The 26,498-nt window shown below is 36.9% G+C and overlaps 2 protein-coding genes across 7 annotated transcripts in view; one reads left to right on the top strand and one right to left on the bottom strand.

Annotated features, from left to right (window-relative positions):
- The window catches only part of LYRM4 (LYR motif containing 4), a 136,930-nt gene extending 129,949 nt beyond the window's left edge, over positions 1 to 6,981 (bottom strand). For 2 of the 3 annotated variants that reach the window (XR_005654197.1, XM_039869413.1), the window contains exon 1: positions 6,704 to 6,969. Coding sequence is in view for 2 of the 3 variants with exons in the window: in XM_039869413.1 (XP_039725347.1) it covers positions 6,704 to 6,789 (86 nt within the window). In the remaining variant the exon portion in view is untranslated. Of the gene's footprint in view, positions 1 to 6,703 lie in introns of all 3 variants that reach the window. The other variant, XM_039869414.1, reaches the window with a different exon arrangement.
- A 157-nt stretch (positions 6,982 to 7,138) lies between these two features.
- Positions 7,139 to 26,498, top strand: part of FARS2 (phenylalanyl-tRNA synthetase 2, mitochondrial) — a 470,289-nt gene continuing 450,929 nt past the window's right edge. Inside the window, exons 1-2 of one of the 4 annotated variants that reach the window (XM_039869407.1) lie at positions 7,641 to 7,780; positions 19,383 to 19,499. The gene's annotated coding sequence lies outside the window, so the exon portion shown is untranslated. Of the gene's footprint in view, positions 7,262 to 7,640; positions 7,781 to 19,382; positions 19,500 to 26,498 lie in introns of those variants that run through there. The other 3 variants (XM_039869408.1, XM_039869409.1, XM_039869406.1) reach the window with 3 other exon arrangements.

The raw sequence follows: 26,498 nt of genomic DNA, 5'->3' as shown, positions 1-26,498 counted from the left end.
GCTTTCTTAACCTCAGCCCCCTTCCAGGGCAAGCTATGTTGCCCCTCCATTTGCTCCCCCATGTGCTGTTCGATTCTCTGTCAGTACACACTGCCATCACATTGTTGTAAAATTCGCAGTGAAAATATTACTCTATGCAAGATTCTCTTGGGCAAAGATCATATTTTGCTTATCTCTATCTCCAGCAAGGAGCAAAGGGTCTGGCACATGGCAGGCACCCAACGAATGTTTGCTGAACAAAGGCCCAAACCAACCTCATTATAATCAAACTATGTATTACAGTACTAGAGCTCTTTGGATTGCTAATAAATACCTGGTACAGAATGTGGCTGAACAAGTTTAACTGAGTTGGTTTAAGTGACTGCTAGCTACTGTAAATTTAAAAAATTTGGCAGTTGTACTACTGGTATTAGAGAAAACGATGTAGTAACTAATTTACTTGTATCTGCTGAAATAGAGAAGTAATTTTGGAGTACCTACTGTGTGCCAAACATTCTGCTAGAAAGTTTTGTAACTATAGCACTGTCAATTTATTAATGACTTCTTGGAGTAAATGATTTATACCATGGTTCTAGAGCTAGTAGCTAGTTTAACCTCAAATTTGAACAAAAGCTTCTTGATTCAAAGGCCAGAAATCTTTCTAAATCATAATTGCCTTGTTCATTAATTCTCATTCATAATACTGAAAATAACGGTTAAAGCAAATTATTCAGGATTCACAATATTAGAGAAAGAAATAAGAAAAAGAAAAGAAGGAAGTTTTGCATTGTCATTGTGACTTTTGTTCTTTTGTCAGGAGGGATTATTTCTGAGCTGTGTTTTCTCAATCTCAATATATATGAGCTTAAAAACGATTATACTTTCAAATAGAATTCCAATAATGAGTGGCTATGAAGCCATGATGATAATCAAGATGCAAAATGATACATATGATGTTATAACTGGCAATTTTAAATTTGCTTCTTAAAGCAGAGGGGGTAGACACCAGCTGAAGAAACCCTAATCAAGGCATTCCTATTACTAATCAAGACAAAAGCCAGGAGGACTCACCTTAATTTAGCCGAATATTGCTAAATTTAGAAATTCACAGCTTGGTTCATGCAACTTTTCTAGTTTTACTACTTAGTTTGGTTTCTGAAGGTTAATATTTTCCTAAATTGGTCAGGTACCAATTAATTGAGAAAATAAATGCTAAAACGTATAAAAATCTATTACTTGATAAAGTAAGATTCAGTGTCAGGAAAGGGGTCACACAGGAGAAGCAATAGGATATGAAGTATCTTTCATTCACAAGTATGCATATAGCTTTTGATGTGAGTCATTATGAGGCAGTCGATTTTTTATGATGCTCATTACAGTTTTCAAACAGAATGTTTTTTAAGTACACTGTGCATTAAGAAAAAAAGTATTATCCTACTGCAATACAGAATTTAAAGATTACTTAAGAAAATCATTTATACGTATAATTGTATTTTGTAGTCTAACTTTACTTCCTACTTTCTTATATTTGCTACCTTTTCTCTTTGCCCTGATTCTCCCCTTTATTATTTTTTAATTATAACAATTATTTCATTTTATTGTATTTTATTGCATAGAATAAGTTTTTAAAATGCTTTAGGAGCCAAGGTGAAGTATAAATGGAATCAGTGCAATTGGAAACTAAACTCAATAAATCAGCGATGACATGTACAGCTAATAATTTTTAATATTTCTCTTTTTGTCAAGAGTAAAAAATGTTATTTCCTGTCCTCCCAAACAAATTTAGGCTGCTGAATATCTTAAATGTTTTTTTCTCTAAGTTAATTGTGCAATTTTTACTTATTTTCAAAACCATTATCACTCAAAGTTAGCAACCATAGAGAAAATTTTCTTTGAAATTTCTAGTATATTTACTTATAATAAATAATCCCTCTTTCAAAAGTCTAAGAAACTTTTTCTTCAACATAAATGAATTTCCTCTAGTTGTTGTGGGGTTTTGAGGAAGGAAGAGATAAGGTAACAACAGTTCTAATAAAGTACCACAGGCTGCATATGAGTTCAATAGTATAAATCCGGAACAAATTTAAGATATAATTTCAGAATTACTTAGAAAATTAACAAAATCAACAATTCCTTTCTTTTATTCCTCCCTTCCTCTGTGTTCTTGCATAGACTGTAGTAAAAAAGTTAAAGCAATTTTCACAGAGAGGTATGATTTGTTCAACATTTAATGCTTAGCAAAACTATTTGGCTGCTAATAACAGAATTTTGTAATTTCTTTGATTCCTCCTAATATACATTTCAAGACTTAAAAATAGGTAAAATTTTTTACTGGGGAAAAAATCCAAATAATTCTGTTAAGACTACCTGTAAAATGTAACATTTTATGCTCATCAATCTGATACCTGTCACAGGTGATATATCTGTGTAGCTCTAAATTGAATCAAGGAATAAAAGAAGAACAAGAACCAGGGGATGGAATTTCCCACACATCTGCAACTTCTGGTTAAAGGCAAGTTTTAGTTTGAGAACTAAGAAAACACTTCCACAGTGGGGAGGCTGGAGTTACATTTATTAAAATGAAGAACATATTTAAGGATTTCAAATTTCTAAATGAGAAGACATGTATAAAGTTAAAACTAAAGTGGAAGTTAGGGCTAGCGGATTGAAAAAATCACTGCAATGTTATTTTTAAATCTGTATAATATGTAACTGACAAATCATCTTTAAGACAAATGTCTCTTTGACACCATTTGAAAAAATGTCAATGTCACTCTTGTCACTGATGTTTTTTGGGGGAAGAATAATAATTATTAATATAAATGTTATTTATTTTAGTATGTAATGGGTTTATGAATTTATTTTAAAACAGGTGTTTTAAAATGTTTAATTTCTAATATGATTAAATATTAGTATCTATGCCCCACATTAATAAAACTTTTGGAGGCATCCAGTAACATTTAACAATGTAAAAGTATCCTGAGATGAACAAATTTGGAGACCACATTCTTAGACTGTGTCTTCTTGACCTCCATCAAGGGTTCTTCTTTGACCAACACCTTAAATTTTGATGTCCTCTAGAATAGCATCCCAAACCCACTAATTTTCTTACCATAAACTACAATTTCTTAATCTTGGTACAATTGACATTTTGGGTCAGATAATTCCTTGTTATGAAGACTGTTCTGTGCTTAGAAGCATCCTGGCCATTAACTGCTGGATGACAGAAGTATCCTCTTACCCAGATTGTGACAACCAAAAATGTCTCTACACATTGTCAAATAAAATTGCCCCCAGTTGCAAACCACTACCTTAAGTACTCTTTCTGGAAATTTCGCCTTATATTAACATTTTAATTCCACTTATGAGAGAAAATCCCAATTACTGAATGCTTACTTGGTGCCAGCATAAATCTAAGCACCTGATGTGAATTAAATCATTTAAGCCTCACCACTCTATAAAATAAACAAATCATTACCTCCATTTATAGATTAACAGAGAGATGGAGTGATTTGCCCTGGGTTACACAGCAAGTGAGTAGTGATGACAACTCCAGTCCTGACTGTTCCCGAGCTTTAGACGACTGTGAATAACTACTTCTGCTGGGTATCCCAGGTGACATTCACTCAAGATGCCCCCCAAATAAACTCAAAAGTCTTCTCTCTATAAGATCAGCTATTTCCGTATTTCTTAAGTCAGTTAAAGGCACAACTTTTATGATTAACCTCTCTGTGCCTCAGCTTAACTAGCAATTGGATGTCATTCTAGACTCTGCTTAGATTTTCTTCTGAATCTAAACATTCATTGAGTTCTAACAATTTTATCGTCTAATTATTAATCAAATATGCCTTTTCCCTCTATCTTCCAATATTCCTGCCCTAATTAGGGCCCTAATCTTTCCCTGGCACCATTGTTGTAGCCAGTTCCCATTTGGTGTCCTTATGTCTAGCCCTCAAAATTATCTTCTACATTGCTGCCAGAATGATCTACCAAAAATGCAAATCTGCCCATGTCACTTTATGGCTTAAAGCTCTTTATCGGCTGCCTGCTAACTAAGAATGAAGTCCAGGTTCCTTAGCATGGCCCCTAGCCCCTCGAATATGTGGCCCTTTCCAACCACAGTCTCATCTTTTGACACCCTCCAAATCATACTTTACTCTTCAGTAGTATTCCACTGTTTAATATTATGTGAGCATAATATGCGACTTCATTCCTTTTATCCACTGTCATCTTCTGGGAAGCAATCTTGATTCTACACCTTGTGTGTGTCTTTCATAGCACTTATCCCAGCTTGTGAAAATGATTTCTATAACTGTCCCATGGAGGTCTGTAAAAAAAGCCATTGATGGTAGGTGCCTTGCTGAACCCAAAGCTCTCATCTTTCCATCTCCAGGGTCTAGTATGTCACTGGACAAAGCAGTCTTCAGAAAGTGGTTTTAGAAGCATTGAAGTAAAAGAACACATAGGAAGAGAACTTGTTTGGATGGGGCTGGGAGCTGTGGAATGAGAAGAATCAGGAAAACCAAAGTCATTACTGAGCTGAATCTCAAAGGAAGAGGAGAAAATCCAGACGAAGGTGATTAAAATACAAGCCAGATAAAAGAGGAGAGTACAAGGGAAGGTGCTGTCTTTGAAAGCCACAAGACATAGCTTGTATACAAAAGGACATATTTTATAACAAGTAAGTTTATTGTCTTAGGAGATAATACTAGTAAGAATCTCAGGTTATAGACCCATTATTTCAGAAAACAGTGTAAAATGATTACCAGATTTCTCTGAATAACACATTTACACGAGGACAATACATTTAGCTCAAAAGCATTATTCAAGGTATAATTAGAACAATTTCCTAAATGTATATATTGAAATTCATTTTCAATATTCTGCCTACCAGGTACAGTCTTGAATGACTTCCCTGCAGGTTACTCCATTAACTTGGCATTTATTCACTTGAAAAAACTTAGCCTTATCTGTAGATTTCACCACTTGGCTCGTAAATTATTTCCAAATGGAATTTTAGAAATGGAAAGGATCTTAGAGATTACCTAGTCCAATGGGCTAATTTTACAAGCAAGAAAATTGAAACACTGAGATTGAGTGACTTGTCCATCCAAAGTTCTATATTCTCTGAGGGTTTCCACTAGACTTTTCTACAGTGTGCTCTCAGATCTACCCTCACCCTGCTGCTGTCTCGTTTGTGACCTGTGTGCTGATTACAGTTCTTGTTTATTCTCAATAAATTTGAATGACAAATATCTTCTTCCAAATTGTAGTGAAAATGATTGATTTCCACTTATTCACTTGCATATTTTGTAGGTTCTTCAACAAACTTGAGTAAGTTCTTGGTGCTAAGTACTTGGTTAGTATTTTTGTTAAAATTTCCACCAGTATACCTACTATTTACAAACGTTACCTTCCAAAGCCAAAGTCATTAAGTAAGACCACATAAAAACCACATACTTTTACGAAATATTTAACTATTTGATCAAGTGATTATGACCTCATCAGTGTGACCTACATGTTGTTCTCAAATTTATACGATGAGTACCTTTTCTATGCAGGTATCTGAAAACGAGGCAGTCACTGCTTAGGAGGCTAAGTGTTCTGTTCCATAACCAAAGTTATAATGGTTCTATCCATCATAATGCGCCTGCCAGCTCAAACAAAAGGCGGGGTGGGTGGGTGCCCTACCTAACCAGGTCTATTCTAGGGGTAGGCTTTGGTTTTAGGAATTCCAACCCACAGGCTGGCCCGTCACCAAAAGAGACCTGGTGTCATGAAATGAGTTGGTCTTATCAGATTCTTACTTTGAGAATGTGGTTCAAATGCAGAGAGAATCAGGTAGTTAGTACAAAGCACCAAATCTAAAAGGGTGCAGAGAAATTCCGTAAGATACATATAAGTAATGTTGGGTCAGAAGATATAGGGAAGCAGAAAAGAAAGCAGATGCTCTGAAGTACACAAAAGATATAGAAAGTAAAAAGTAAGGGTAAGGAACTTAAAGGCAAATAGTAGAATGAGGGTGGAATTGAAAAAGTGCGCTACATTAAGGATGTGGGTGTTTAAACGCTCATTCTCCTGCCGCTAGGATCCTACAAGTTTGATCCCCATTTGGTGAGGACTTGATAAACGTTTCTGCTACTGAAGTCTGTGAGACCTTTTTACCTTTGCCACTACTCGTGTCTCCTCCTTCTATCCCCCAGCCCCGCCGCCACCAACTTCCCAAGTAGAATGAATTTGATTCTTGCAAACAAAATCAACACCCCCACGCAATAAAGATATCTAAGAAATGAAAGGAGTGAGTAGTGAGAACCTTTAGCTTATGGATATGTTCTACCGTAAACTCATCCAATTCTGTGAGAAGTTCTACATATGCAACCAACTGGTCCTCACTTAAGCACCTGCAGCTTTCACGTTTATCCTTCCTACGGCAGGAACACACCACCAACCACGCTTCCAGAGGATGAACCACGGTATCCCACTTGGGGGAAAACACCACAAGATTTATCTTCTCTGATATAACAAAGGACAAGGCCCCTGCTTCCCCCAACTCCCGAGGTTTCAGAGAGCCACGCTTGCCGGCAGGGGTACGCTTTTCGATGGCGGAGCCTTCGGGTCACCGTTTCGAGGCCCCCAGTGCGGGACAGGGGCTTCCCGCACCCCGAGACATTCCCGGGCATCCCGTGCCCCCGGACCTCCCAGCCCCCGCCGCCCGTCGGATCACCTGTAATTATAGGCGCTGAAATTCTTGCTCTCTCTCAGCATCGCCCGGTACAGATCTAACACTTGTGCGCGACTGGAGGCTGCCATTTTTGGGAAAGTGGGTCCTTTTCGGAGAGGTCCCAGGTTTAACCCAACTACAAAATTCAACCTATGCAAAAAGTACGAATGAAAAAAATTGCAGTGAGCTTCCTCTCGCCAGCGGGCCCGGGCCTCAGCCTAGGTGAGCACCTGCCCGCGCCTGGGGCCGCGGGGACCGCGCGGGGCGCCGCGAGCGGCTTCCGAGGCGGGCACAGGCGGGCTTCGGGCAGCTAAGGGGAGGTGCCCACGGGGAGGCGTTCCCGCTAGCCACCCCAGCCTAGGAGGCTCCGCGTGTAGTAGTGCTGGGAGCGGGCTGAGGGTGGGGAGTAAGAGAGACCGAGGCAAGGGCTGGGCCATCAGGCTGGCATCTGGGGGCCGCCTATGCACCGAGCCACACTCCTGGGGCACGGAGGTTGGAGGTTCGAGCACTGAGGGCGTGCAGCCCGTTAAGGAGTGTCTACGCGAACCGCCCGGGGCTATGGTGAGGACATTGCGTCTTGGAATGCTGCGCCAGGTCGCACCTCTGCGGGGCGCGAGGCCGCGTTGCCCGGGTAACCGAGCGCGTGCCTTCCGACGCCCCGCCCCCAGCCACGGCCGCCCAGCCCCTGGCCGCAGATGTCCCGCCTACTCCCACCGAGGCCGCCCTCGGCGCTGCCTGAGAAGAAGTGCGAGCTTTCCAGGTTCCCTTTGCTTAGGCTTTTGTTTCGGCCGCTCTCTGCAGGTGGACTCAGAGTGCGGGCAACTCCCTGCACGTGGGAACGAGAGCGCGGGGGTCGCGGAGGTGATGGGTCAGGGGTTTTCTGGCGCTCTGGCTCTTCTTAGGGTTACCAGCTAAGGGCCCTCCCAGGGGGTCCTTTTTTTTTGTCAAAATGGCAGAGCCCAGCATTCTCCAAGTGTACTTCTGAGGTGGAGGCGAGAACCTTCCCTGGGAGAGTGAGCGAGCCTGTTGCGCTTCAGATTTTGCAAAACCGCAGGTCCGGGTTTCCCCGGCGAGCGGTGGGTGAGTGCCGGTCTCGCTGTAGCATGGGCTGCGACATGTGCGGTTGGCGTAGTGGGGAGTTTCTTAGCCATGGAATTTTTCCCTTTATGGAGTATTTTTTGAGCTCTTGGGGTTTTGTTTTTGAGTCATGAGTCCCTTAAAGTTTTGTCATCTGAAAAAATGCATACAAAATGTGAGGTGGCTTGGGCTGTAGGCATGAGTGATTAATTGGGGAAACGTCAGGGATCTGAGCACTCTTGCGATCACTTCAGACCCAAGGCAAGAAGCTGAGCAAGTTTTCTCTTGAAGCTTTTCATGACTGAGTTTTCTCCCGTGGCCTTTTTTTCTGAAGTCATCGACTTTTCTGAATTACCATGTTATAGTAGTAGATAAAGTTGGTCGTTCTGGTCCTTGACGGAGGACTGGGCATAGGGAAGCCTTATCTATTTCTAGTTACTGTGTTTGCAAAGCACTTGTCTTTGGAATCTTTCTGTATATAAACAGCGTTGAGAGGAGCCACAGTTTTCCACACCGAAACAAAGCAAGGAGTAACTTCATACGTAAAAAACAAGTTGGCATTAATATCCATCTTTCTGCAATCACCGAATTATGATTTTGTTTAATTTCTTTTAAGTTTATCCGGTTTTGAAATAATACTTGTTTTATATCAAAGCAACCTCTTATTTTCAGGAACTTTAAGGGCAGGAAACACTTCTCAGTCCTTACTGCACTTGCCATATATACTTGTTATGTTACTCGTTATAATGCAATGACTTTTTTAAAAAGGCATAGAAGAGAAAACACTTATTAAAATCCTTTTATGCTCCCTATTTGATTTTTTTAAGGTCTCATACATCAGTGAGTCTCAAAATGTATTTTTACAGGGTAGACAAACTTCTGTTATTCTTGCAGGTTGATCAGGTCTTTGGGCAAGTCTTGCCTTTTGTTGAAAGAGCTTTTACTATTTTGAGTTTATACTTTGGCATTACTTAAAGGATTCAAGACCGAGGGAATTGCATATTATCATAGAATATAATCTATAATCTAAAATCTAGAGTAGTTTTCTCTTAACATAACATATTGTTTAGTGATATAAAATGTTATGTGGCATCTGGAAAAACTACAATGTTAGAGCAAGTTAAGAATAGAAAAACTATCCAAGTTATAAAAAAAAAAACCATGAAAATTGTTTTCCCTTGTTTTAAAATAGTGGAGTTTGCATTATATTTTGCTTTTATCTAGAAAATGAAGTTGGAATAATTATTACTGTATACAATTGTTTATGTGTAATTATCAAGCAATTTAATCATTAATGTATACAGTTACTGTATCTAAATGACTAATGTTTTGTAATCAAATAAAACTTTCTGAATAAATATATAAAGTTTATTTTGTTTGGGTAGCCTAATCACCTGTTGGTACAAAGTTAGGAAAGTGATAGCGTTGCTGTTGATTATAAGCTGAGTCCTCACAAAAATACTTTTATTTTATTTGAAATAATTTACCATATGTTAGATATTATTGCCTTGAAAGACTAATAAAAATAGTCACATTTCAAAGCGAAATCTCTACTTTTGTACATCTTCATTGCAGAGATCTATTTGAGGTTGTAAGTGATTCAGTTGGACTAGAAGCTGAGGATGGACCTCACTCAGATGTCTTTAAATATGCATTTATTCTGGGCTGAGTATTCTCTTAGCTAACGACTATAAACTAGGGACCCATCTACCATTTAGACCTCAAAATGTAAATATTTCCTTAATATTCAGCTATTTATAGTTATGAAATATCTATAGTTCTTGACCTACCTGTGTAAAATGATATATTATCTTGTATTAAATTAGGATTGCTAATGCTTTTTGAAGAGAAATTTCTCCAACCATAATAAGCAATATGATAGCAATTTACTGTCTTTAGACTTAAATATTTAATTGATCACTATGATTTTTTTAGAATCTATTTTCTCTTTTAAGAGCTTTGTTGGGCACTTTACAAACATCTCATTTCAAAAATTCTTCTGAAGTACTGATTGACTTCTTTCAGTGAGGAGTAATAGCTGCCCTCTCTTGTTCAGATTTATTGGTTGTTTACAGAAAACATTTAGGATTTGCAATGTTGACTTGTTTAGGAAAAAACAGCCTATGTTTTGCTAATCACTGGCAAAACACTATGTCACTGTCTCAAGATGTACAATACTGTTTTGTGAAGTTAACTGATCTCTTGGAAGGACAATCTATCATTGCAAAGGAAAAACCTACAGTCATTCCCTATTATGTGTTTCTTTCCTGTGTGTCTCCTTTAGTACTCACATAGAAGAACACTTCACTTCTGATCACCAAAATGTGTGAGTTTTTTCCCCTATTGCCAAACAGTTCTCTGCAATGCTAGCTGGATGTCCTAAAATTCAACTCCAGTCTGACACTATCCAGACATACCATCATATTCCATGGGTAAGGGCTCAGTTGCATAAGACTATCTCCTGTTCAGATGCCATTCACAAGTAATAGGTCCCTAGTTTACCCACAAGTGTCTGATTTGGTTACAAATTGGAGGTTCCCATGACCTCCTCCTCAGGCTAGATTAATTTGCTAGAGCGGCTCACAAGTCAGGGAAACATATTTACCAGTTTACTAAAGGATATGACAAAGGATACACATGAACAGCCTGATGAAGAGACACATATGATGAGGACTGCGAAGCACAGAAGCTTTTGTCCCTGTGGAGCTGGGGTGCATCACCTTCCCAGTGTGGATGTAATCACCAACCTGCAAGTTCTCTGAACCTCCTACTATCAGGATTTTGTGGAGGCTTTCTCACAATAGCATGGTCAATTAATAACTCCATTTCCAGCTCTTCTCCCCTCTCTGGGAGCTTCTAATCATGGCTTGGTCTTTTGGTGAGCAGCCCTCATTCAGGAGCCATCCAGGAGCCCACCCAGAATCTTCATTAGAACAAATGATACTCCTAGTGCTCTTATCAGGAGCCTTTTGTCAGATTTGGGGTTAAAGACCAAGGATTAGAACAAGAGAAGCTTCTAGTGTTGTTGTTACTTAAGAAATAAGAGTTTTAGGAGCTCTGTGCCAGGAACCAGGAGCAGGGACATATATATACATATATACGTAAAGATATATATATATATATATATATATATATATATGTAAAGAGATATATATATGTATGTATATGTGTATTTATATGTGTATAATATTATCTCACAATCTTTGATATTTGTCTTCGTTTGGACTACTATAACAAAATACCATAAACTGGATAGCTTATAAACAATAGAAATTTTCTCAGTTTTCAAGGCTGGGAAGTCCAAGATCCAGGTGCCTTCAGATTCAGTGTCTGGTGAGAACTTCTTGGTTCATAGACAGTCTACTTTTCGTGGTGTCCTCACATGGTGGAAGGGGCGAGGGATATCTCTGGTGCCTCTATTATAAGGACACTAATTTCTTACCTTAGGTGCTCTCATGATCTAATGTTCTAATCACCTCTAAAGGCCCTACCTTCTCATATCATTACCTTGGTTTTTAACTTAGGATTTTAACATTAATTTTGGGGGGACATAAGCATTCAGTCCTTGCAGTGCTGTACTAGAGAATATTATTAACAATAGAAGCAAAACAATTCATGATTTGTCATTATGGTGAATACTTTTATGTGATTTAATATTTTATAACTTTTTAATATAAAAATTTATTAGCTGAGCACAATTGAAGCAATTCAGCTGGGCAAACCTGTATCCTGTATGTGTGATTGTGAGCTTGAGTTAACTAATAATATTCAAGAGTAATAAAAGCCTGGCTTGTGCGAATTGGATTACAGTAATATTGGCAGAAAGTAATGCAGAGTTAGCTTCAATTAATGAGGATACGTTTACTGAGAGAATTATCTTTAAAACAATTCCTGGAATTCTGGAGTGTAGGAGAAAGTGAAAATGGAAAGAAGTCATGAAGTAGAAGAAAGCTTATTAGGCAGCATATTTTCTTCTTGACGTTTTGAGGGTTGGATATTGTTATCTATTTCAAATCTGTGAGCACCTTGAAACAAGTACCTGAGCACTTATGACTTTAAGCACTGTCAGGAATCCCATTTATACCTTGGCTTCCAGATGCAGTGAGGGCACCTGCAGCTTCTTGAGGGCTGGATGTGATGGTAGTTACAGTACAGCTTTCATTTGTAGAGTCCCAGTCTTCAATGAGTGGCCTGCACTCCTCACTTTTTAAAGCCTCAGAGTAAACTGTCCTGGATTGATATGTTTCATGACAATAAGCACAATTTCACAACTGTCCAAGCTGAGTCAGGATGGGCTTTAAAGCCAGATAGGCTTTAGGGTAGGTTTATTTGAGTGATGTTGCCAATGACCTGGTTTTGTTCTTTTCTCCACTTTGTCTTCTGCAATGTCTACTTCATCCTCAGGCTTCATCCTCTCTTGGTTGTAGAAGGCCGTCAACAATTCTGGGTACTTGTTTCCAGAAAATTAGAAGAGTGAGAGAGCTTCTGGACCAGGAGGGTTCAACAATCCTTTCTGTTCATCTGATTGGCTGTAATCGAGTTGTGTGCTCATCCATTTCTGATCCAATAACTGTTGCCACGGCATAGGATTACAAACAGGCTAGATGCAAGGATGGGGGCAGCTGCCTCCAAATTATGTAGGCTGTGAAAGCTGGAGGGTTAGGTAGGTAGGCATGGGGGGTTCACACAGTGAAACTGAGGTAGTTTCACTGAAGCAGGACCGATTTTTTGTAAAAGGCAATAAAGGTCACTGCAGTAGTCTTGTCAGAGTTATACATTTCTTTGTGTGATTATTTGATTACATTTTTCTCAGATCAGGCTGTGTATTCCATGAGGACAGGGACCATGTCTGTTTTTGATGGTGATTGTTTCCCCAACACTTTGTAGCTACCTTTGCATATACTAGATGATCAATAAATACCAATGGTTAAATGAATGAATCACATAAGCTCTAATTAACTGTAAAAATTATTGGGTGTCTTTGGTGGATAGTGTCAGTTGGCTGTGCAAAAACCATACTTCTTCCTGGTCAACAGAACTTTGCTTTTTATTTTAATGGCTTTGTGCCTACTTCTGGAAATCAATCATAATGTACTAAAGCAGTCACGGTGATTCTATTCCCTTTTTACCAGATACTTGGTTTTCCCTCCTTTCTTATGAGATACAGATCTGATGAATGAGACAAAAAGAAGTTGGCTGGAAATTTTCTGGAAAATATTTTGCTTTTTGTTCAAATATTTGCTTACACCATCTCTTTTCTGCTTGGGGTGCTAGTATGAGGACTAACGATTGAAACTCAGCAGGCGTCTTGAAACTATGAGGACAAAAGCCTGAGGGAAAAGACAAGAGTGCAAGAGATTCCAACCTAAAATCCTGACTTTTCTGAGCTGCTGAATGAACCCTGGAGCTGGATACCTCCATATTTCATATTGAGTAAAGAATAAATGTCTTTCTGTCTTAACCCATGATTATTTGAGCTATCTTGCAGCTCAGCACATCATGATAGAGTGCCCAAGATAGTGTCATTGCTTCAGCCTTGCCAAAAGTATTTGAAACTTAGTACACTTGCTAATTTAAGGTCATTTCTGTCTGACGTTTTGTGAAGCTTTGGGATATTTTCATCTATTTTCTTTATAGAAATCTGTTATGTTTACACACAACCTAAGCTTTTTTTCTAGTTCAGGAATTTTGTACATGAGTGACCCTATCTGGTTTAATCAGTCTTCTTCTATATTCTTCATTTGACTAGTTATTACTCAGCTTAAATGTTCTATCTTCAGCAAGGTGTTCCCTAGCCACAGTTTAAATTACACCTTTCTTATTATTTTTTGTTATAGCATTTCGTTCTTTACCTTAACTTTACCTATATACCCATATATTTGTAAATTATTGGTTTAATGTTGATTTCTCCCACAGAAGTCAATTCCACGAGGTCAGGGGACCATGTTTGTTTTGTCACTGTAGGTATAGTGCCTCGTGGGTGCTTAGTAAACATTTGCTGGATGACTGAGTGGAAGAAATAAGACTAAAATCCTTAGATTTCTGTATCTTCTATCTTTCTGTCCCATCACCACTACATGAGTGTTAAGCCACAGCGGAGTTTGTTTCATTTATCCAGATGACACTGTACCTCGCTGGTCATGGCATGAGTTTAGCTTTTATCATGGGAGTAGAGTAGTCCTTAGCAAACTAACTGAGCAAGCATCTTAGCACTTTCTTTAGAAGAGTGGTAAGTATTTTGGATACTTTTTCTCTTGTGTTAGAATTTATTCTCCTAGAATTTTGCATTATCTTAAAACAGGCTTTATTGACGCCATTTTTCTAATTTGAAGTGAAGAGCCTTTGGTAGTGAACATTTTTATTTTATGTTTTGGATAACCCTGGAAGCATGGAAATGATTCTCATTTTAGCAGGTTATTGTGCTTGGTTACTAGGCATGTTATTTAAAATTGCATTTAGAATCTCTATTTTCTTTCTAAAAGAATAGTCTCAGGAGAGATCATATGAATTATTGACACAAGTTATTGACTTACAATGGAGATACTTTTAAATAAAATTTGTTAGTTTCAGAAGGCTATAATCCTAGACTGTTGGTAATATTTTCTATGGAGATTTATTATGCATCTTTGAAATGATTGTAAATGCTTTATGTATATGATGGTAAGGGAAAAAAACTTGACTAGGATTTTGTTGGTTTGGTTACATTTCACAGCCATCTCATAGGTTTTCTATGTCATTTTAGGTAAGTCATTTTACATTTGGATGAACATCTAATTTATTTCCTAAATCAGGACACTTTGAGATCAGTGAAAGTGGGTGCTATTGAATAATAATGCTGTTAAATAATGATGCTAGGCCAACAGACATATCTGAACTGCCTTAGGGAAACAGATATATGGTTATCCTTTTTGGTACAGTACTTTGTGATGACGATATTAATTTGCATACCCTTGTTCCAAAATTAGGGAGGCCTTCTTCTTGTGACAAGGCTGTATATTGTTTTGTTTGCAAGGAGATGTAGAAAGAACCAAGAGTCTGAGGCTCATCAAAGGCTATATTTCCGTTTTATTCCCTACAGAACCCCTTCATTCTTGCAGCCCTCTGCCCAGAGATGGGATTCTTTTATAGTTGGGATCACTCTGGATCCCCAACCTGCAATGGGAGATTGGGGGTGAGAGTGCTGTTAAACAAAGTAGTTCTCCGTGCTTTAGGGTTTAATCTTCTTTGTGCATAACTAGTTGGCTGTCCTAGGGTGTAGGAGGAAGGGAAGGGTCTTATTTCTTTTATTATTTCACTTAATAGAGAAACTGTGGGTGCATGGTTGTATGTAATCAAAATCTTATTCTATATTGGTTGGGCTTCTAAAAGAAAGCTTTTGAATACTAATAGGAACATAACAAAGCAATTAGGCATTTCAGATTTCCAGACTTTTGGATTGTTTTCCCTGTTACAGCTCTGCAGCTTGTCCTTTGAAAGGGGTCATAGCCCTACCTTACCTGGGTTAAGACAGTAATAGTCTGTTAACTCGATCTGCCCCTATGAGAACGAAGAATGATCCTTTGTCAATGTTATGTGGTCCTGAGTTTCATGTAACAAATTTTCCCAAGAGTCACAGACAATGCTTAGAGTCCTCTTCCTTTTCAAACATTTCCTAATCTGTTGCTCGGCATTGCAAAGACATCTGACATTTTTCTTGGTTCTCATACAAGTTGAATGAAGTAGTCGTTGTTACACAAGTTTTACCAAAAAGAAAACAAAAACCCTGAGGATTAGAGAATTTAAATAAGTGGCCCGAGTTCACAGGCAGATTAGATATTTGAGGGAAGGACTGTTTGTTTTTAAAATGTTTGTATTTTCCAGATTCTATACCATATTTAATTTGGTGGTATGAAGCCTAAAAAGCCGCCTTGAGAAACTAAAAAATAATTTACATTGAATTCTTATTTTCAGTAATTAGCATCCCCCTACGGTGTACCCTGTTTTACCCCTGGCTAAGCTTTCATTTTCAAGCCCTTGTTGTCCAAAGATTGGGTTATTTTGCATTCTGTTTGGTTCTGTGCTTGAAAAGTATAATTAGTGTGTAAATGCTTAAATAAATATTAGAGTGAATGAATATCACTAAGGATACAAAAATGTGTTCATCGAATATTTGCTGTTTGATCAGTAATAATTTGATAAAACTTGTGCTTTCATTTTGTATTTTGCTAGAATCACTCTGAATTTTTATATTTCAACTACAGTAGCAGTTTTTTCCCCCCAGAACTGCTGTTGCTGCAGGTTCTGCAATTTTAGGCTGAGGCATATGAATTTTAAAAGATTGGTGGTCCTGTCAGTTGTTAGCTCAATCAATTAACATAATGGTTTCTAGTGTGTGAGCTAGACAACTGTAGGAGCCACAGAAGGAAAAGGTTTGTGAATTCCTATTTCTATCATATGCTTGTCTTCCTATTTTTTGAACATATGCAGGTAGTATAGTGATTGGAAAAATATTCAGTGATAAAAAGCTACCATGACTCATTAATGCTTTTAAGAAATTTTGAATTATACAACAGACATTTAAAGTATGTGTCTGATCTTGTGAAGATTGGATAATTTTTCAAAGTTAAAATTTATTCTCAGGCTAAAATAGGTTGAGGACTTCTGATTAGGTCATAATAATTCCAGGATGTTTCTGCTGTATTAGCTGTTGTGTTTCCATCTCTTCCATGGCTGCAGAACACATTCCTCCCCTCTGCATGTGGCAGAAGCATGTCCTCTCATCACTCAATAGATATCCTCCTAGGTCAGATCACCCTTGGCTCTCACCCCTCTTTGTAAATACAATCAGTCAAATCTATTTTACCTCTAATCTGCCTCTAATTTTGTCTGTTTGCTGAGCAGTATATTATTAGCAGATAAATGCTGAAATAAATTATTAGATTGTGCTTTGAATAGAATTCAATAAATATTTGTCAGTTGACTGGTCAATAATTCAATGGAATATTCTACAAGTGCTATAATTTCACGATTTACTAATGTCCCTTAGTTTTCTTACTTTCTTTCATCTCAAAATTGAATTTTTTTCATGCTGCAGGATTCCTGCAGTTGAAGCTAAGTAATATGAATTTTAAAATATATATGGCTCTGTTCTGATAGCTCAGTTGTTTTTCTTCTTTACTTTTGTGATGTTCCTAGCTCATCAGCTCCCATCTGCAATGAAGGGACTGCTTTTTGAGTGCTTCTTTTGTGCAAGATTTTGGGCTAGATGCTTTATGTGTTTCCTTATTTCATACTAATAACAATGGTATACAGTGAGGGAACATAAATAGTATATGGCCTGACAGGGTTGTGGAGTTGAACACATTTTATTGACTGAACCTTTTCCATATTCTCAATTTTAAGCATTTCTCTTACCTTTCAGCTTACTCCCTTTGCTACCACTACTCCACAGTTTTTTCTGCATACCAGAATATAGAATCCATTGGCCTTTGCATCTTTTTATTGTGTCATATCCCTCTTATATATCCTTGCTTTTTTCCTTACGCAGCCTAGAGTTTGTGTTCACTGCTTTTTAAAAACCATTCTAACTGGCGTGCTTCAGTCTAATATAGTTCTCAGTCCTATTTTCCACTCTGCTTTGTTGAGTGCTTTTATGAGTAGAATTGATTTACAGTATAAGGAAGAAACATTGAGGACATTTGTACATCTGGCTACCCACTATATATTTCTGCCTGTGACTTAGTGATATTGCATATGTAACTGATATGTTGAACTAGCATGATTTTTGGGATGTAAATTAAATTACATCCTATCAATCTGGATGAACACTTCTTCCCTCACCCACTCCCCTTCAAAAGACTCTGCGATGGGAAAGGGTAGTGATGTGTGCATGGCTTTTTTTCTCTTTTTCTACTTACCTTTTCCCCTGAGCTAGTTGTCTACCACTTAGGCCCGTGTGGGGTTTGAAGAGTGAGAAGAGGAGAGGAGAAAAAAGGGATACAATGATTCTACATTAGCTAATTGGCTTAGTACTCTAGGTTTGACTATCTAATTGGGTATTTTCCTGTGTTCTTCAGAGGACTCCCTACTGGCCCTTTATTTTGCTTGCTCTGCTTTCTGTTCATTCCCCCCTGGTTCATGAGTTTCCTTTCACAGGAGAAACATACATTGTTGGTATTGTTTCACCTGCCAGGTGCACTTTTGGGAAAACTTAAAATAAATGGGTCAGTCCTGGCTCTCTCCCCTACTGCCCTCTTGTGGCCCATGAGACACACGTACCGCTGATAGGTACAGTAACTTCCTCAAGACAGCCCTCTTGTTCTCTAGCTAGTCCCTGCCCCACCTCAGATTTCTAGTGTGTTCCAGTACCAGCTGGGTGCGTGTTCCTGGTTTCTCACTCTGGGTGTAGTACTTTTTAGCCCTCTCTCAAGATTTGTTGACGTTTCTACTGCTTGAGCTAGGAGGCACACACCTTTTCCCCTTACTTGGAGGGAGTGAGGCCAGAAGCTCCACCAAAGCTTTTTCTGAAGGAATCCTCATAAAATTTCTCTTCTTTCTCTACTCTTTTAGAATCTTTGGACTGATTATAGTCAGAGTTGTATGAATGACTTTCAGTCATTTTCTTTGTACATTGTATACATTAGTATGTGTCACTTATCAATTTTTTCACATTTAAAACTTCAATTTAGCATCTTGACTTATAGTTTTTCTAGAAGAAATACATGCTCATTATTTAAAAATCAAAATTATTTGAAATGTAGGGAGACATTTAAGCCACCTAAGTCTTAAAATATAGAAATAACTATAGTTAATATTTGGTAATCATCAGTGTAAAGACCTCTGTGCATTTTTATATAGATTGATGGAAGGATGAATGGCTAAAAAAGTCCTCTACAAAGATCGGTTCATAATCACACATTTTTAATTTTTAAAAATATATGTAATTTTATTTAAGCATAACAAAAAAGCAATCATAGAACTGAAGGGATTGTTGAACTTCAGAACAGTCATGGAACACTAATGTTTGGGTCATGCCTTTTTTATCAGGCTGTTTTGACTTTAACTGGTATATATGGCCTTTGAAAGATGAAAAAGATGAGTATGTTTGTATTTCCTCTTACCTTTTCTCCCTGCTCTAACCTTTGATTTCTTATATTTTATTTTATGTTTTCAAGATCTTTAACTTTCTTTTCTGTTACCAGTAACTCCAGGTGGTGGTTTAGCCCATCCTCTTTTAAATGGTTTCAGTGTTCAGCATTTCTTTTATAACAGTTTTTCCATTGACCAATCTTTCTCTTGTGGGGGTGGGAGGGCACTAGATTTTGTTTTTCATTATGGTTTTTCAGGAAGTATATATCAGTGTGATGTCCTTGAATTCTTGTAGGTTTGAGAATATGCTCACCTTTATACTGAAAGACATCCTCTTCCTCCACTTCCTCCACCTCCTCCTCCTCTCCCCACCTTCTTTCTTCTTCTTCCCTTTTTTTTTTTTGGCTAATTCCTTAGATTTTGAAGAACAATTGGAGACTTTTGTTTCTTAGAATGGTTTCTCTTTGATGAATATTTTCTTTTTGCTCATATTTTTAATTTTCCATTCATCAGTTTCTATGGATTGTTTCTTTTCTAGTATTTACTCATCTCTGGATCAAAACAGTTTTCCTTGGCCAAAGAATAGCCAGTCTGCAGCTTCAGTTCAGATTTGGTTATTTCATTATCTGAGAGCTCCTTAGTTTTGGATGATCAGGTCCGTATGGTTTATATTAAAAGCTCTGTATTTTGTAATGTAGTGACTGCTGGGATTTTTTTCCCCCTCATCTTAACCCTAACTCACTGTGGCAGTGACTTACTTATCGGTTCTCGACATTACGGATGGCGTGTCATTGATTTTCCTCCTTCAGCTCCACCTCCCCAAGTTCCAGGGTTATGTTTATAACATATACACATGTCATTATACTGCTTCTCTAATTATGACGATTTAATAATCCTATAGAATTAAAGGTTCTTAGCAACTCAGAATATGGCCCCAACCTCCCTTTCTTTTCCTATCCATTAAAACTCCTTCACTTGTTCTCTGCACTCAACTCATCCTGAACTACTTGCTTTTTCTGAATCTTCATACCTCTGGTCCTCTGTATATGTGGCCTCTGTGTAGAACTTTGTCATCAAGATCACTGGTGTGCTGGTAGATGTTTAATAAGTGATATTTATGGGGGGGGCTGCCTGATTTATAATATTTGACTACGGTGGATGTATTTACACCCAATTTCAGGCTACTGATGAAAAGCTACTGAACACAGAATTAATTGCACACAATCTCTGATGGTGTAAAAATTCACTCTTTGTGAAATCTTTTATACTTTTCCCCTGTGTAGAGTTGGTCACTTCCTCCATCCTCCAATAGTCATATTGTCTTGATTTTTTTGATGGGAACCTATATATCTCTCACTCTGGTTCCCTGGTAGTCTTTGAGCTCCTTGAGGGGTATGACCAATTCTTAATGCCAGATATTCAGTAAGCTTTTAAATGGCCAAATCAGTGTATCAGTGATATTGGTTGTGATGTTTCAGATGGGAGCATGTAGATAGATCTTTGTAGAGCTATTTTTTCTAATGAGAAAAATAAATCATTGATGTATATATATTATTTTCTTATATATCTCTATTTTACTTCTTATTCTGGTCATGATAATAATTGTATAAAATCAGCCGTAAGTTGCTAGATTGAAAGTTATATAAATCAGGTGGAAAACTAGCTGAGTTTTTTTCCTGTTATTCAATGACATTAGTAAATTGATCACATCTCAGCTGGTATCATTTAGTTGCATTTTTTTTTTTTGATACAGATTTCCTGTTTGAGTCTCATAATTTAACATGATTTGTTTGCTGCTTAGTAATTGATCTGTGCCTCCATTGAGTTTCCCTTTGAGGCCTGGTCAGATGATGACAGCCCCAAGATTTTAAAGGATATTATAGTTCATTGTACATGAAAAAGTAAGAAATAAGCCTATACCCTTATCATTCTTACTCATTTTCCTCAATATATTTGTCGTAGTTTTGAGATTTAGACATTGATAATGTTGCATAGGACTTGAAGTCAGTATTCAGCAGAAGTAAATAATCTGTATCTCAATCTGTATCTTACCCCTTTCTTTTTCTAGTTACCCCATTTCCAAAAGGGAAACTACCAAAAGATACCCTTCTAGTGTCTTTTCTTTTTTATTTAAGTTTATTTGGGTGACATTGGTTCATAACATATGTTTCAAGTGTACAGTATGCATCATATGTATATTGCATTGTGTGCTCACCACCCAAAGTCTAGTCTCCCTCTATCACCATAAATTTGACCCCCTCTACCCTCTTCTTCCACCTTCCCTCTTCTCTCTGGTAACCACATTTTCATTGTCTATGTCTATAAGTTTGTTTGTTCGTTTTTTGCTTTTTTGTTTTATATCCCACATATGAGTGAAATCATATGGTTCTTGTCCTTTTCCATCTGACTTATTTCTCTTAGCATGATACTCTTGAGATCTATCTACGTTGTCGCAAATGGCAGTATTTCATCTTTTCTCATGGCTGAGTAGTGTTCTGTTGTATTATGTACCACATCTTTATCCAGTAAGCAATGGAAGGACACTTCAGTTCCCATGTCTTGGCTACCATGTAATGCTGCAATGAACATAGGGGTACATATATCCTTATGAATAAATGTCTTCAAAATTTTGGGGTAGATATCCAGAAGAGGAATTGCTGGGTCATATGATAGCTCTAAAATTTTGAGGAACCTTCATACTGTTTTCCATAGTGACTGCAACAACTTACATTCCCACCAGCAGCTATGAGGGTTCTTTTTTCTCCAGTTCCTTTCCAGCAGTTGTTATTTCTTGTTTTACTGATAATAGCCATTTTAACAGGTATGAGGTGGTATCTGGTATCTGATTATGGTTTTGATTTACATTTCTCTTATAGCTAGTGAAGTTGAGCTTCTTTTCATATATCTGTTGACATTGTTTTACATGTGGCTTTCCAGTTTTCCCAACACTGGTTATTGAAGAGGCTCTCTTTTCTCCTTTGTACGTTTTTGGCTCTTTTGTTTTAGTTGCCTGTATACATGAAGGTTTATTTCTGGGCTCTCAGTTCTGTTTCATTGGTCTGCGTGTTTGTTTTTCTCTTCATACCATGCTGTTTTGATTATTGTAGCTTTGTAGTAAAAATTTGAAATCAGGGAATGATACAGACCTCTGGTTTTGTTTTTTTTTCCCCTCAGGATATGCTTTGGCAATTTGGAGTCTTTTTTGGTTCCATACAAATTTGGAAATTTTTTTGTTCTATTTCTTTGAAAAATGCCATTGAGATTTTGATGAGGATTGCATTAAATCTGTATATTGCTTTAGGTAATATGACCATTTAAACTATGTTGATTCTTCCATTTCATGAACACAGAATATCTTTCCATTTCTTTTTGTCATCTCCAATTTCTTTCAACAATGCTTTGTAGTTTTCAGTGTGTAAGTTCTTCACATCCTTTAGGTTTATTCCTAGGTATTTTATTCTTTTTGTTGCAATTGCAAATGGAATTGTTATTTTAAATTTCTTCTTCTGAAATGTCATTGTTAGTATATAGGAATGCAATGGATTTATGTACATTGATTTTGTATCCTTCAACTTTACTTTATTTGTTTATTGTTCCTAATTTTGGTAGAGTCTTTAGGGTTTTCTCTATAAAGAATCATGTCATCTGAAAAAAGTGACGATTTTACTTTTTTATTCTCAATTTGGATTCCTTTTATTCCTTTCTCTTGCCTTATTGCTCTGGCTAGAACTTCCAGTATTATAAATTAAATAACAGTGTTGAGAGTGGGCATCTTTATCTTGTTCCTGATCTTAGAGGAAAAACTTTAGTTTTCACCTTTGCGTATGATATAGTTAAGAGTTTGTCATTTATGGCCTTTATTATGTTGAGGTACTTCTATACCTATTCTTTTGAGTGTTTTAATCATAAATGGATGCTGTGTCTTGTCATATCCCTTTTCTGCATTTATTAATATGATCATATGGCTTTTATACTTTATTTTGTTAATGTTGTGTATCACATTTATTGATTATATATGCTGAACCATCCTTGTGCCCCTGGAATGAACCTCACTTGATTGTGATGTATTATCTTTTTAATGTATTGTGGTATTTGATTTGCTAGTATTTTGTTTAAGATTTTTGCATCTACATTCACCAGAGATATTGGTCTGTAATTTTCTTTTTTGTGTGTTGTTCTTGCCGGTTTTTGATATTAAAAATGTTGGCCTCATAGAATGAGTTAGAAAGTATTGCATCTTCTTCAATTTTGGGGGGAATTCGAGAAGGAAAGGTGTTAGATCTTTGAATGTTTTGTAGAATTCAACTGGTGAAGGTACTGGTTCTAGACTTTTACTTTTTGGGAAGTTTTTGATAAATATTTCAATTTCCTGATTGTTGATTGGTGTATTTAGATTTTCCAGTTCTTCACGATTTAGTCTAGAAAGGTTCCATTTTTCTAAAACATTGTCTATTTCTTCTAGGTTATCAAATTTGGTGGCATATAGCCTTTCATAATGTTCTTATATTTTCTTGTAATTCTTTTATATTTCTATGGTATCCATGAAAATCTTTCTTCTTTCATATATGATTTTGTTTATTTAAATATTTTCTTTTTTTTCCCTAGTGAGTCTAGCCAGAGGTTTGTCAATTTTATCAATCTTTTCAAAGAACCAGCTCTTTGTTGCATTAATTTTTCTTTTGTCTTTTCTCTATTTTGTTTAATTCTGCTGTAATTTTTATTATTTCTTCTACTGACTGGGTTTTGTTCATTTTTTTTTTTTTTGGTTAATTTGAAATATTACGTTGTTTATTTGAGATTTTCTTGTTTCTTGAGGTAGACCTATAATGCTATAAACTTCCCTCTTATTACAGCTTTTGCTCCATCCCCCAAATTTTGATATGTTCTATTATCATTCTCATTTGTCTTTATGAGTATCTTTTGATCTGTTCTTTTCTTCTTTGACCCAATCATTATCTGGTAGCAAGTTGTTTAATGTCCACATATTTGTGATTTTTTTCCTTTTTTTGCAGTAAATTTCCAATTTCAAAGTATTGTGATTAGAGAATATGCTTGGTATGATTTCAGTCTTCTTAAATTTATTGAGGTTAGTTTGTGTACCAGTACATAGTCTACCCTTGAGAATGTTCCATGTGCACTAGAAAAGAATGTATATTCTAGTGTTCTGGGATGAAAAGCTCTGTAAATATAGATTATGTCCATTTGGTCTAATGTGTCATTTAAGGGTGATATTTCCTTATTGATTTTCTGTTTGGATGATCTATCTATTACCGTCAGTGGGATATTTAGGTTCCCTACTGTAATTCTGTTTTTTCAGTTTCTCCCTTTAGTTCTGTTAGTAGTTGCTTTATATATTTTTATGCTCTGAGGTTGGGTGCATGTATACTGGTAAGTGTTATGTCTTCTTGTTGCATTGTCTCCTTTATCATTATAAAATGCCATTTTTCTCTCATTACCTTTTTTATCTTGAAATCTATTTTGTCTGATAAAAGTATGGCTACACCCTCTTTTCTCTGATGCCATTTACTTGGAGTTTCCTTTTCTTCCTCTTCACTTTGAGTCTAAGTTTTCCTCTTCTGCTGAGCTATGTCTCTTGAAGGCAGCATATACATGGGTTTTGTGTTTGGATCCATCCTGCTGCTCTGTGCCTTTTAATTGCTGAGTTCAGTCCATTTACATTTAGCGTGATTATTGATATATGAGGATTTCCTGTAACCTTTTTATCTTTTGTTTTCTGGGAGCTCTGTGTCTCCATTGTTTCTTTTCCTTTGTATTTCTGTCTGTTATTTTAGTTTGGTGGTATTTTATCATTTTGCCCTCTCCATTTCCTCTGTGTGTGTGTGTGTGTGTGTGTGTGTGTGTGTGTGTGTGTGTTATGTGTATCATTTTTAGATTTTTTATTACTATTAGGTATGCACAAAAGAAGTTTTTATATGTACATAGTCCTTTTTCTTATGATTGCATCTTACCTCCATTCACCTGTGCAAGTTAAGTACTTTCCCCCCTCCACTTTTATGTTTTGTTGTCACAAATGATATTTTTCATGCTGTGCATTCGTTTCCAAATTGTAGTAGCTCATCTTCTTTTTAAAAAAATGCTATTACCTCTTTTAACTTTTATATTTAAATGTTTAAGAGCCTATTCTGAACAAGAGTTGCAATTTCTTGCTTTTGTCTGTTAGTCATCTTATAGTTCTGTATCCTTTTGTCTTTTTGTTTCAGGTAGAAGAGCATCTTTCAGCATTTCTTGTAATGTTGGTCTTGTGGTAAATTCCCTCAGCTTCTGCATGTCTGGGAAAGTCTTTATTTCTCTTTTATATATAAAGGATAACTTTGCTGGATATATTATTATTATTCTTTCAATACCTTGAATATTTGATTTCATTCTCTCTTAGCTTGTAGAGTCCCTGTTGGAAAATCTGATGATAATCTAATGGGAGTTTCCTTTATAGGTCACTGTATTTTTTTCCCTTGGCTCCTTTGAGAATTCTTTCTTTGTCATTAATTTTTGACAGTTTTAATATAATGTGCCTTGAAGATGCCTTTTTGGATTGAGATAATTAGCTTCTTGCATTTGAGGATCCATTTCTTTCCATAGCTTTGGGAAATTCCTATTGATTATTTGTTTGAATAGGCTCTCTGTTTCCTTCTCTTGCTCTTCTTCTGATATACCAGTTATTCTCATATTGCTCTTTCTAATGGAGTCAGTTCTTGTAGAATTTCCTTCCTTCCTTCCTTCCTTCCTTCCTTCCTTCCTTCCTTCCTTCCTTCCTTCCTTCCTCTCTCTCTTTCTTCCTTTCCTTCTCTCTCTTTCTTTCTTTTCTTTTCTTTTCTTTTCTTTTCTTTTCTTTCTTCCCATCTGTCTGTCTTTCTGTCTTTCTTTCTGTCTTTTTCTTGCCTTGTCTTCACTTGTCTTTCTTTCTTCTTTCTATTTTCTTCTTAACCTGAGTCATTTCTAGATTTCTGGCTCAGCTGCCCAGTGGGGGTTGCACTCCAGTCCTTCTTTGTTATCCTGGATCTGGGTGGGGCTTTTGCCGAGCGGCAGACTTAGTGCATGCAGCTTCTGTCTCTTTCTCTCCCCACTCTCCCTGCCACCGTCCTGTCTCCCGTTTGCTCTGATACACCTGACTTCAAATGTCTCAGTCCTGTTTGTGTGCTAAATAGGGATTCCTTTGTTGAATTATAGCTGTCCAACTTGTTGTAACTTTAAGAAGAGAGACTTGCAAGTACTCTCAGGCCACCATGCTGCTGACATCACTCTCTTGAATGTCTTTTCATTGGATTGTCTGAATTTTTGTTCTCTATGTTTGAGAGATATTTGATTTTTTGATTCATGAAAAGGAAATATTTCAGAGGCCCAATTTATCAGAAACTTCATGACCTGAAATCAAAATATGGGCAGAATAAGGGAAATAAAACCCGATCTATTGAACATCCACTTGTGCAATACACTTTACCTACATTTTTACTTTTAGTTTTTATGAGAACTTTGAGAAAGATGGCATTGTCCCCATATACTAGATGTTTTACATCTCATTCATATTAATCTTGGCATAACCTTGATGAGATATAACAAGTGCCGTTTTACATCTGGGGAAACTGAGACTGAAAGACTTTCACAAATAGGCCAGGGATACAGAGGTAGTTAATAGAAG

The sequence above is a fragment of the Pteropus medius genome, unplaced genomic scaffold (genome assembly GCF_902729225.1).
Source record: "Pteropus medius unplaced genomic scaffold, Ma_sr-lr_union100, whole genome shotgun sequence".
In the NCBI taxonomy this organism is placed as follows: domain Eukaryota; kingdom Metazoa; phylum Chordata; class Mammalia; order Chiroptera; family Pteropodidae; genus Pteropus; species Pteropus medius.
Note: the sequence above shows the minus strand (reverse complement) of the source record. Positions and strands in the feature narration are given on the sequence as shown.